This window comes from Callithrix jacchus, chromosome 15 (assembly GCF_049354715.1).
Source record: "Callithrix jacchus isolate 240 chromosome 15, calJac240_pri, whole genome shotgun sequence".
Lineage (NCBI taxonomy): Eukaryota > Metazoa > Chordata > Mammalia > Primates > Cebidae > Callithrix > Callithrix jacchus.
The window spans coordinates 78,194,737-78,207,956 of NC_133516.1; the positions used below are offsets into that span (position 1 = coordinate 78,194,737).

A 13,220-nucleotide genomic window follows, 5' to 3' on the forward strand; every position below is an offset into this window, starting at 1 on the left:
TAACATTTTTATAAGTATTTGCATAGAGGATTTTATTTGAGCATAAATTTTCATTTCTCTTGAGTAAATACCAAAGAGTAGAATTGCTGGATTGATAGTAAGTGTATCTTTAACTTTATAAGAATCTGTCAAACTTTTCCAAAGTTGGTGAAACGTTTTGTAGTCTCATAGGTAATTATGAGAGTCCCAATCATTCCACAGCTTTATCAGCACTTGATACTGCCAGAATTTGTTGGTTTGCCATTCAAATAATGATCTGATGGCTATCTTGCTGTGGTTCAGATTTGCATTTCCTTAATGATGAATGATGTTGAGGACCTTTTCATGTGCTTGTTTCTACCCATATCTCTTCTTTGGTAAATTGCCTGTGCAAATCTTTTGACCACTTTTTAAATTCAGTTGTTTGGTTTTTTCTTAGTGACTAATGAGAGTTCTTTATATATTCCATAAACAAATCCTTTATCAGATTTTTTTTCAAATATTTTCTCTTAGTCTATGCCTTGTCATTTCCTTTTCTTAACAGTATTTTTCAAAGAAGCTTTTGAACAAAGAACATTTTGTTTTAGTGAAACCCAGTTCATCCATTTTTTATCCTATGAATCACCTTATCTAAGAAATCTTTGCCTATGCCACAGTCACAAAGATTTTCTCATAGGTTTCCTTAGAGGTTTTATAGTTTTAGGTCTACGTTTAGATCAGTGATCCACTTTGAGTTAATTTTTGTGTGTGGTGAGAAGTATGGGTTGAACTTCATTTTTTTTTTTTTTTTTTGCGTATGGATATCCAGTTATTCCAGTATTCTCTGCTGAATTGATTAGATATGTGTGGATCTATTTCTGTTGTATCTATCCCGTTCCACTGATCTATGCCTTCTGTCATTGCATGGATTTTGTCATTACCACAGCCTTGATTACTGAAGCTTTGTAGTTAAGTCTTGACCTAAGATAAGTCCTCCAACTTTGTTCTTCTTTTCAAAATTGTTTGGCTAGTTTCCATTGCTTACAATGTCATGTAAATTTTAGAATCAGCTTGCCATTTTCTCGAAAAGGCCTTCTAGGCTTTTGACTGCAATTGTGTCAAATCTGTAAGTCAATTTGCGGAGAGATGGCATCTCAGCACCTTTGGCTTTTCCAATCCTGAAATGATATCTGTTCATTTATTAAGGTCTCTGATCTTCCTTAAGGTTCTTAATACAATTTGTCAAATTAAGAGTTGGTTTTCTGCTTCCTTGCTGGGGTGTTTAGCCCATCGCTTGCCCTTGTGGATAACAGATTCACATGTTTCCTGCAAAAAACTCCATTAGTTTACACTTTCTCTCAATTGTGCTTTACTTCCCAAGCATCTGGGCCCCTCTTTTCCGCACTCCATGGCTTATAATGCATTGCCTTATTTATTTAATAGGTTTTAACTCTTTATCAAAATATACATACAGAAAACTATATGGTTATACATATATTTTTGTATATAGTTATATATAGTTTATATGTATATACTATACATCTTGATAAATGCTCACAAGGTGAAAATACCAGGTCAAGAAACAGAACATCACCAGCACCCTGGAAGCCTCTTTGTGACCCCTCCAATCCTGCCTACAAGAGGAGTCATTATCCCAGCTCCATAGTAGTTCTGTTATGGCTAAGCATTTATTGCAGTAAGTGACCTTCTAGGCTTCTCACTCCAGGTTCCTAAAATGTTTCCAGCCTCCTCATTGTGCTTCTTTCCCTTCTGAGAGTCTGTTAGCACCTAGAATGCTCACTCCTGCTTCTGCCTTCTCCTTCCTTATTTCTTCTTTCAGCTTTCTTTAAATTTTAAAAAAATATTTATTTTTATGTATTCATTTTTTTTTTTTACAGACAGGATCTTGCTCTGTTGCCCAGGCTGGAACACAGTGGCATGATTATAGCTCACTGCAGTCACAAACTGCTGGGCCCAAGTGATCCTCCTGCCTCAGCCTCCTGAATACTTAGGACTATAGGTGCACATCTCCATGGCTGGCTATTTTTTTTTTTTTTTTTTTTTTTGAGACGGAGTTTCGCTCTTGTTACCCAGGCTGGAGTGCAATGGCACGATCTCGGCTCACCACAGCCTCCGCCTCCTGGGTTCAGGCAATTCTCCTGCCTCAGCCTCCTGAGTAGCTGGGATTACAGGCACGCGCCACCGTGCCCAGCTAATTTCTTGTAATTTTAGTAGAGACGGGGTTTCACCACGTTGACCAGGATGGTCTCGATCTGTTGACCTCGTGATTCACCCGCCTCGGCCTCCCAAAGTGCTGGGATTACAGGCATGAGCCACTGCGCCCAGCCGGCTGGCTAATTTTTAATTTTTAATTTTTTTTTTAAATATGGGGGTCTCCCTATGTTGCCTCGGCTGGCCTTGAACTCCTGGCCTCAAGCCATCCTCTTTCTTGAGTGGATGGCTCAAAGTGTTGGGATTCCAGGTGTGAGCCATCACACCCTTTTCCAGCTTCCTTGAAGTGTCCTCCTCATTTTTCTAGCTCAGTTTAAGTTTCCCCTGTGCTGGGAAGCGTCTCCCTCCTCCTCCTCTCCCTGGCTTCCATTAGCATTGGGCTTTCCTTCATTAACACTCCTGTCATGGTGTATTGAAGTTGCTGTTTCCATTTGACTGTAAGCTCTTTGAGGTCTGCAATTAGCTTTTCTGTGGACCCAGTGCCTTCTATGGGGCCTGGCATGCAGTAAGAGATAAGTGATTGAATGTTGGGTGAATGTTGAGTGTCTGGGAAACTGATTCCCTTTGCTCACAATAGGTCTCCTGGCTGTCAGTCCTCACTGGCTTCTTTTCAGACTTCTTTTCCTCCTCATGTTGGCTGATTCTTTTGTGATTTATTTATTTTTTATTTCCATGCTGTCCCTGGAGCCAGTGAGAAAATATCATAGCTCTTTTGGCTGTTTTATCCACCATTATGATGATAAGTAAGGAAGGACAATACCCTCTACTCTTCATCTGTTGTAAGAGAAATAGCTTTTAACCTGTAAGGTCTGTGAATCCAGTCTCCTGTTTCAATAGCAAGTGTGCAGCATTTAAATCCTTCATATCTTCATGCTGCTACCGACACATTTTGGGATGCCCTCTCACCATTACTAAGAAGACAGCCATATCCCAGTATTTGTTGCTCTGTATCAGGATCTAGCTGTTCCTAAATATGATGACTGGGAGTGTTTTTGTGTAGAGTTGGCACCACAGTGGCTGAATATGAAAAATGCAGAGTCCTTCCTTTACAATACAGACTGTATTCAGCTGTGCCTCCGTCTGAAGACTGGATAAATTCCAGATAGTGGAGCAGTAAAGGGAGAAAAGGGATCTCATTGACTTTAAACACCACCGTGGCTTAAGTAACGATTAGAGTGGTTTATATCTACCAGAATAGATGGCAGGTTTTACCAAACCCTAAGGAGACAATCCCACCTGTTGGTCATTTGAGTGCTGTGTTCTGATTGACTCAGGTCTAATTGGGAGACTGAAGTGGTCACTTAACCATCATCTTAGTCTAGCCCAGTCAACCAGGGGATGTTGATGGGGGAGCAGGTGGCGGGAAGGTTAAAGGTTGTTCTGGGGAAGGAAGAATAGCTGAGGCTAAAAGGGGAAGCGTCCAGGAGGAGCAGTCCTCAGGGGTCATTGAAAGGAGCAGATCAGAGTATGATGGGTTGGAGGGAGGGGGTTCCAGGTGCATGGGCCAAAGTGGGCAAAGGCTTGGACATGTATCTATGTGCATTTGGGCTTCTTCAGTCCAGGCTGTGTCTCTTCAGAGCCTCTGTGGAATCCCTCCCCAGTGGTTTTGTGAGTATGCCCCAGGTACACATGGCAAGGGGAATGCCTCTGATTCAGGCCATGACTCCTGGAGATGGGCCAGTGCCCTGCATGACCAGGGCAGGACTGGGCAGGAAGACCGGTGTACCCATCCACATTATGTCCTTCAGGAGAAGATTGGCTGGCGAAAAGATGCACTGCATTTGCTGGTGTTCACAACAGACGATGTGCCCCACATCGCATTGGATGGAAAACTGGGAGGCCTGGTGCAGCCACACGATGGCCAGTGCCACCTGAATGAGGCCAACGAGTACACTGCATCCAACCAGATGGTGAGTGCGAGGGACCAGACCCCCCACTCCCCGATGCATCTCCTGTGACCCTTGGTCTGAGTACTTACCCAGCCTTGAAACCTTCCTCTGGCCCTCAGTATTCACCGGCTTTCTGATCCATTCTTGGTGCTGGGTTTCATTATTCCATCTTCTCCACCTGGTTTCTGCATCCCCCTCATTGACTTACAACATTTCTCAGGGATTTCTATAGCTGGTTCATCTTCCTGCCAATGTGCATCTTAATGGGGAGTGTTTGGTTGGGATACAGGTGGCCCAGGGGAAACAGGATAGATCTCATGGTGGGGAGGGGATCTTAAAGGAGGGTGGATGCTGTGCTCCTGCAGAGGTCACAACTGGGATAGGAGTTATAGGGCATGACTTCCTGACTTCTAGAAATGGCCTCCCAGAGGTGTGAGTTGCCTGTCAGCGACAGGAGGAGTGGACAGAGGTGTTCTGCACGGAATGGGAGGTCCCAAGGACCTTCTACTCCCAACGGCCTGTAACCACAACTATGCATTTTAAAAGAATTTGCTCAAAATTTCGAACATTCATATACTAGACAGACCAGTAAAATGAACCCCACATGCCTATCACTCAGACCCAACAGTGATCAAGATCTCGCATACTTACTATGTAATTTTTCCTCCAAAATCTGCACCCTTTTCTTTCTCAAATCCATGCTGGTGGCCAAAGAGGAATTCTTCCCAATTTTCTTTCCTAGAGGAGCCCATTTTCTCCAGTTCAACAGGTGGTCAGTGCCTAAGCCTTCCATCTCGTCTAGGAATAATGGAATCTGAGAAAAGGACTGTAACTGTAGGACCTCACCAGATGCGGACTCCCATACCCATCAGTCCTCGAAATCCCTTAGGACACTGTTAAACTGCCTCTCACCCTCCTCTCTTCCTCCTTTCTCTGCACCACTGCCCCATGGCACAACTTTTAGTCCAGAGCTTGGCAACCTCCTCTGCCTGTCTGAGCCACAAGCAGGACCTGCGGGGCATGTTGGCAGGCCTAATTTTTAGGCATGGGAGAAGGAAAATAGGGCAAGGAGGCAGGGAGGAAAAGTTTTAGAGGACAGAGGAAAGAGGTAAGAAACGCTGATGGCAGAGGGCCGGATGTGGTGGCTATTCTCTAGGGTGTCCCCACTCAGCCCCTTCCCTGCTGAAAGGATGGAGAAACAGACCAGATATGGAAAACCTCCACTCATCACCTCTCCACTCTGAGGTGGGAGGAGTGAATCTAGTTTGGTGGATGCCAGAGGGTCCTTTCCTTGAGGGTCTCCTTTACTCAGCTCCTCAGTTCAGGAGCTGCCAAGGAGGCTTAGTTATTAAGGGACTCTAAGGGCCCACCTAAGGAAAAGGTGCTTCCATGGCAAATGCTGGCTGCTGAGTGTGCATTGGAGCCAGGCATGGTGTGCTCATGTGAGATCGCTTCTTTTACATTCCTTGTTAGGAATGTCACAACCTTGACTTTTGCCTTTGCCCTAGGACTATCCATCCCTTGCCTTGCTTGGAGAGAAATTGGCAGATAACAACATCAACCTCATCTTTGCAGTGACGAAAAACCATTATATGCTGTACAAGGTATGCTGGGAGGGAGGGAGGCTAGTGGTGTAATTCCGGGGGCCAGGCTGACCCTAAGGTGACTGGGAGATTAGAGTGTGGGGTAGGGTGAAGGGGGTGGTGAGGAGTGTTGACAACCCTGTTCGTATGGGGGAGATTCAAAGGAAGGGTGGAATATAGCCCAGTCTTGGTCTAACGGAAAATAATAGGAGGAAACCATTAAGCATTCGTATAGCAGTGTATACCTTACAGGAAATTTGAACATATAGTGTCTAATTTGATTCTGAGAAAAACCTTGAAAATAGCATGAATTCTCATTTTTGGGTGATGACATGGAAACAGAGAGAGGCACACTCTAATAGAGAAGGAAAATATAAAATGAAGACATGCACAAAGAAAAGTAAGGCATCTCATCAGGCCGCATCACTAATCCCAGTATTCCAGAGCTTTATGCCTGAGCCTGCAGACTGTAGGAGACCAGTGGGCTAGTCTGACGCTAGAATTCCCACAGAAACCAACAAATGAATAGTCCATGTATGGATCTGTTCTGTCTAAAGAAACTGTTCCTGGGTCACCTCAGATTATCTTCAGAAACTCCCCTCATGAGAGTGCTCCTTCCCACAGTCACAGACGAGCCACGTTTGAATTACAAATCTCCCCGGTGTGCTCATGAAAGCTGAATGTAAGCTCGCCTTTTTTACATGGCGAGGCAATGAGAACTTAATCTGGAATCCCTCTCTGCCCTCCACCCACAGAACAGCTGGCCATAGTTCCCTCTCCTTTTTGTTCTTAAATGTTCACAAAAGAACCTTTGTCTGATTGTGTTTTTCTGTTACTCCTCCTGAGGTTGTCACTGATAAAATGACACTTAGATTTTCTTGAGTTTTTTATCCTCCTTTAGTACAAATCAATTTTAGAAGATGAAACAAGGGAGAAGGATTGTCTTTCTTTTTTGTTTAGTGGAAGATAGCAGGATAAAGCCTTTTCAGGGCATGGTGGTGCATGCCTGCAATCCCACCTACCAGGGAGGCTGAGGCAGGTGAATCTCTTGAACCCAGGAGGCAGAGGTTGCAGTGAGCTGAGATTGTGCCACTATACTCCAGCCTGGGGGACAGAGAAAGACTCCTTCACAAAGAAGAAAAAAAAGCCTCTTCACTTACAAATAATGTTTTACATTGTTAGAGGGCTCAATTGCACAGACTGTATTTCCAGAGGGAAGAAGTCCACCTTGGCTCAAGCATCCTTCCTCAGAACTAAATACACCTTGCTTGGGGAGGGGGCCCATCCAGTCCCAAGGCAGGCGGAAGGCAGTGGATGTGTCTACCACTGTTAGAAGTGGCAAACTTGGGAGTTAGTACAGATGAAAGAAGAAAGGTGGGTACTTCAAGGCTGCCCCTTTGCCACAGGACCTCAGAGGTCCTTCGAAGGGCATCAGTTGTTTCTCAGCTTCCTATTAAAGAGAGGACCTATACTTGAGACCCTTGGAAAAGTTGCCCTTTTCACTCCTTCTAAACAGATTGAGCAGATCCTGAAAACTGAACCTGGGAGTGCCTCAGACCCCAGGGCAGAGATGGCAGGAAACTCTCAGGAGCTGTCAACCTTAAAGGATGGGCTTTTAGAGAGCTGTCCATTACCGTGGGAGGGGCGGCATCTCAAGACATTATCCTGTAGGGAAAGATCTTGTGAGCTCCTTTCCTGTGGATCTATGGGGCTGGATATTCCATGGCCTACTGCAACAACTGTTACCCCATGCCATTTCTTCTTGCCGTTCCCTGTGGCATCATCTTCTTCAATTCATGGTGGGAGAGGGTGGCAGGATATAGTGCTAGGAGCCTTTACTGGTCTAGCGCAGTGTAGCAAAGCTCACTGATGGTTGGCAGGGCAAAATGAACTTATTTCTTTTCTTTACTTTTTTCCCAAGAATTTTACAGCCCTGATACCTGGCACAACGGTGGAGATTTTAGACGGAGACTCCAAAAATATTATTCAGCTGATTATTAATGCATATAACGTAAGTCACCAGTCTCTTCCCCCACTGCCACCTGCACTCCACCCCCCTCCCACTGAGGTCCTGCAGCCGCCATGGGCTCAGGTGGGCAGTTCGCTGTGCTGCTCTGCCTGGCCCTGCTCCCCCATCCCCTTGAGTTTGTTGTCTTCCTCTACTTCACTCCGGGTCAGGGTGGAGAAGCCCATCCTGCATGATGCGTCTCCCTCTCACCTCTGCCATCTTGACTCTCATCTGCAGATCTCAGTGAGCCAGGGAGTAGCTCAGACTCAGGCTGGTGGCCTGGGAAGTGCTTAGGTTCTGACACCTTATGTGGGCCGCAGTGGTATTCTCCACCAACCCAGTGCCCAGGCTAACCCTGCCACCGTATTCCCCACGTGAAGGAGCAGAGCGTCCGAGAGCCACAGGCCCATGCTGCAAGATGTGAAAAGCTTGCACACTGAGCTCACCTCCCAGTGGCAGGACAGGAGTCCCTGAGGCTCATGGAGCTCAGTGTAGAGCTGCAGACTAATATGGGAGAGGAGGATCAACAATCAGTTTTTTGTTTTTAATTTAAAAATATATAGAGAGAGATGGGGTCTCACTATGTTGCCCTGGTTGGTCTGCTCTCGAACTCCTGGAAGCAGTCCTCCCACCTCAGCTTCCCAAAGTGCTGGCTCTACAGGCATGAACCATCACGCCTGGCCAAAGAATCAATGTTTTGCCTACCTACCTAGGATGTGGTTGTAATCAAGTCTTTTCAGAGGGTTTGTGAGTGAGGCTGTTAAATTTTATGCTGTTGTAACATATTATGTGAAGTTGGCCCTAATATATTAAGTGCAAGTTCTTATAGATGTGGTTTAGGAATCACTTTCACACTCCAAGCCATGCATCCACACACTCACCTCCCAAATCTTTCTCTTTCCTACCCTCCTTTCCCTCAATTCATAACACTCCAGAAGTACTTGACTCAGATCTACCTTCTCTCAGGCAAATGGCAGGCAGAGCTCTTGTGCTGGGAAGTGTGTGCCCTCTGCTGTCCCTTCCCTTGTGGGCCCAAGATGGTTATGGCATCCAGTGCCTACCCACCCGCTCAAGGGGACAGGTCATTTCTAAATTGGCATTCAGAGTAAATCTTCCTGTTAAAACTAAGTTATACACAGACTAAGTGTGGCTTAAGTAACATTATTAGTCCTAAACTTAGGTAAAATAGGTTTTTGTGGGGTAACCTGGGAACCTAACAAATCACTGTGGCATCACACATCTGTGAGAAAAGTCATCTTGCCTTCCCAGCAGTGACTGGTTACAAATGAGTATGTGGAGCCCAGCCTTCCCCAGTGTTGATCTTGTCCACCTGCCGATGTGGCCCTGTCTTGAATTACAAAGTACTGCAGCTAGGGAGAACCTGGGGCTTGGGGTGTGGCCAGCCCTGCGCTTAGTCCCCTGGAGCCTCAGCATCCTAAAGGCAGCCAGGTGGGCAGCAGTGAGGATTTTTGGCTTGTTTTCCTTCCCTTCCTTCGCTGTTCCCACCACCCCCATCTCCTGTTGTAGCCAAGGGTCCTCTTGCTCTCACAGATTCTGATATTTCCAGAACTTCCTGTTGTGAGAAACTGAAGACTTCTTTCTCTCCTACCCCAGCACCCACATACTAACATCCTCTTTTCTGTTCTCTGACCTTTAGAACCTCACCAGATCCCATAGGCACTTCAGAACCCAGAGTGCAGTGAGACAGAGTTTCCTAATTAACTTTACACTGTAGTGACTTGCAGATTCCGTGGTGAGTGATCTGGTTTACACTTCAGCAAGAAGGAGAACACCTAAGCTGGTTATGTGGGCACAATAGGTCTGCTGAAGTGTGACACCGAGAGAGGGTTTGGGATGTGCACCTGCATGAGAAGGAGGAACCAGGCCTGTGAATGTCACCCTCTTTCCTGGGGTGAGCTGTGAGCCACTTGGGTCTCAAACTCTGGACACTGATCTAAGAGAAGCAAAGCAAGAGCCAGAACCGCTGCCCTGCCACTCTCTTCCCTCTGAGGATGCCAGAGCTGGGAGACCCCATGGGGCAGAAGGGGCACCGCTGCTGGACCCACTTTCACAGACAGGGAGGCCACCACTTGCCTCCTGCTGAATCAGGGCCTTCGGGAAGACATGGCTGAAGAGCAGCTCATCTGGGCTTTTTGGAGTGGGGTGAAGTCCCTCTTTAGGGCTTTTGAGGAGGGGCCACTTCTTAGCATTTCATCATCAGCCACCTCCTGAGTTCAGAGCTCTGGGCACCCCAAGAGCTTTGGCTGGTGAAGGCCCAGGCCCCTAGCTCCTGGCGGCGGTGATATTGGATGGCATCATGGTGCACAGTTCCATAGACCTGGTTGGGCTGCCTTGCAGCAGCAGGGAAGACACACTGCTCAGACAGCGTCTGTGTGACTGGCGAGTTCTGCATGTCTCTGCACCTGCTGGGAGCGCTTAAAATCAGAGAGCAGGAGACTTTATTATCGGTTCCCTGCATGGGATCTCAAAAGTGCTTAGTCCTGAGCAGGATTTCTTATATATCTACATTCATTTTCTTAGTGGAAATTCAGGGACCCAGGGTCAGGGAGTGAGAAAGGAAAACATTCCCTGTGTGGTAAGCAGAGGCCAGGAGAGGAGTGGAGACCTATCCCTGCTGATGAGGAGTCAGGTGCGGGGATGAGTACAGGGAACAATTGTTCTGGGCTGGAACTGCTTTTGGAACCTAGAATGAATTCCCAGAAGAACTGTGGGAACCTAGCACTGTCGCTTGACTCTGCTAGTTAAACTGGTTCCTGTAAGTAAACATGTTGTAAAATAAAGCTGATGACTTACAAACGAACTTTGAAACTCAACACTTTTAAAAATGAGTGATTATGACCAGCCTTGGTGGGTCACGCCTATAAATCCAGTGCTTTGGGAAGCCAAGCTGGGAGGATCACTTGAGGCCAGGAGTTTAAAACCAACTTGGGCAACATAGTGAGACCTAGTTTCTACAAAAAAATTAACTGGGCATGCTACTTGGGAGGCTGAGGCAGGAGGATCGCTTGAGCCCAGGAGTTCAAGGCTGCAGTGAGTTATGATTGTATCACTGCTCTGGCCTGGGCTACAGAACCAGACTCTGTCTCTTTAAAAAAAAAAGGCAATGATTATTAGAATACTCTCAACAATAACTATTCATATCCAGTGGAAAACAATTGTAAAGTTAATTGACTTTACATGTTAATTGACATATAATTAACATATAGCAAACTATACTGATTTAACGGTATAAGTGTTGACCCAGGTATGTACCTGTGAAATCATCACCACCATAAAGATACTGAACATGTCCATTACTCCAAAAAGTGACCCCTGATAATTCCCTCCTTCCACCTCTCCCTTCAGGTGAAATTTAAAAAATATATGTTAAATATAAAAATGTGAAACTGCAAGGTATTTGAAGCAAGTTCAGTTGGTTGAAGCCATGTTAGGGGTATATTGGTGTTCCATGTTTATTAGAACCTGTGATACTGTGGCATAGGAAGATATATATATCTCCATATATATATATTTATATACATATATATCTTCATATATATATTTATATATACAAAGGTTTTTAGTGGCTTTGTATTAGAAACTAGGGGCATATAATATACATACATACATATATATATATATACACACATACATACACACATATATATGTATATATATATATGTAGATTAAAAACCTTTGTAGATAAGGACACTAGGATTATCTTTTGTTATATTTGGTCTTTAACACTGGTTCCTGACACAGTTTCTGAGACCATTGCCATTTCCTGGGTAGTAGGAGCATCTTTTGTTCTAATGAGGTGACTCTTCGGGTTGGGAGGGTGCTCCTGGATAGCCTCAGGATGGGGGCTGGTTGCCGGGGAACCAGCCATGTGATTAGAGAGTCGGAACATTCAGCCCCCACCGTATGACCTCTGAGGAGGTGGAGAGGGGCTGAAATTTGAGTTGATTCAGTAGCCAGAGATGTAACCAGTCATGCCTATGTAAACGCCTCCATGCAAACCAAGAAGGCCTGGGTTTGGAGGGCTTTGGGAAAGCTGTGGACAGGTTCCTGGAGAGTGGCACCAGAGAGGACAGGGAAGTCCAGCACCCTCCTCATACACCTTTCCCTGTTTCTCTTCATCTGGCTGTTCATCTGCAGCCTTTATCTCTTATTAATACATGGGTAAGTATAAAGTGTTTCTCTGAGTTCTGTGAGCCATTCTAGCAAATTGATGAAAGAAGGAAGGAGGATCATGGGAACTTCAATTTACAGCTGATCGGTTGGGAGTATAGGTGACGACCTAGTACTTGTGATTGGCATCTGTGGTGGGGGCAGTCTTGTGGGCTGAGCTCTTCACTTATGGGACCTGATACTATGTCCAGGAAGATAGCGTCAGAATTGTGCTGAATTTGAAGACAACCAACTGGTGTCCAGTAGAGAATTGTGTGGTGTGTGGCGGGAAAAAAATGCTCACATCTGGTGTCAGAAGTGTTGTGTTGAGTGGTGTGTGAGAGTAGAATAGGAAAAACAGTTTGGGTTTTTTCTTCCGAGTACTCGTCTTACTTGCTGCTGTCCTGGCCAGTGGGAAGGGCTGGGCTGGGCTGGACTTCAAGCTACTTGAACTTGCACATTTCCTGACTTTGATCCCAGCACAGGCCCCTAGTGCGTGTGGGGTGTGCCAGGGCAGCAGGAGAGGCTTTCATCAGCTCTGCTATCTTTTCACCTGCTCCACGCCTGGCCAGAGTCCAGTCACAGCTCTCTCCAGACCGCTTGTGTTTCTGTCCCCTCACTGAGTGGTTTGTGTTGGATCTCATGAGTCAGGCAACACATGACTAAGTGTGGGTGTTGGCTTTTACCTCCCCTAGAGTGCTGGCAGACCATGTGTGGGGACATTCTGGGCAGCTTGGGGTTGGAACATATGTAACAGCTGCAATGGCTGTGGTATTTGGCCAGGCTGAGGAGGGAGCAAAATGGAAAAGGTATGTTTAATTTCATGTCTTTGTAGAATCAAATCTGGTGTACACATCTGTCAGAGTGTGAAATCTTCAACTTGGATTTATGCATGTTTTCTTGCTGTGCCAAATTCTTTGCTGTGAGAAATCACCAAGTCATCCCAAGGGAGGTTGGCAATGTGGTGCTTTGTTCTGTAAAGAGTACTGGTGAGAGACTCCCTTCTAGAACTCAGCCGTGAAGCCCTGGGTCCACATGTGCAGAGGAGGCTGGTCTCATGTTGCACCCAGAAAGGCCTCTTCTCAGAGTGGGAGTGAACGGAATGAGTTGGAAAGCACTGGCGCTGCATGTGGACGGTGATATCAGAAGCTGTGGTGTGATTTTCCCTAGCAGAGCACATGTTTCTCTTTCTGTTGTTGCCATAAAGTCTGCTCCCACCCACTCCACAGCTGGCCCGACTTAAAGCAATTGCAGATGTGACCCAACCTGACCGAGTATTTAATAGCCTTTAAACTTCTGACGTTCCTGAGGTTGTCTTCTTTTCCTACCAGAGGACTAAGGCGTCACCTTGAGGGGCAAATCTGGTAGGAGTTAATGGA

The 13,220-nt window shown here is 45.9% G+C and overlaps 1 protein-coding gene across 2 annotated transcripts in view; it reads left to right on the top strand.

Moving 5' to 3' along the window:
- Window positions 1-13,220, top strand: part of ITGB5 (integrin subunit beta 5) — a 125,686-nt gene that overhangs the window by 62,741 nt on the left and 49,725 nt on the right. For both annotated transcript variants that reach the window (XM_002758724.7, XM_054246253.2), the window contains exons 6-8: window positions 3,939-4,100; window positions 5,588-5,683; window positions 7,584-7,673. In XM_002758724.7, the coding sequence (XP_002758770.3) occupies window positions 3,939-4,100; window positions 5,588-5,683; window positions 7,584-7,673 (348 nt within the window). The remainder of the gene's footprint in view (window positions 1-3,938; window positions 4,101-5,587; window positions 5,684-7,583; window positions 7,674-13,220) is intronic.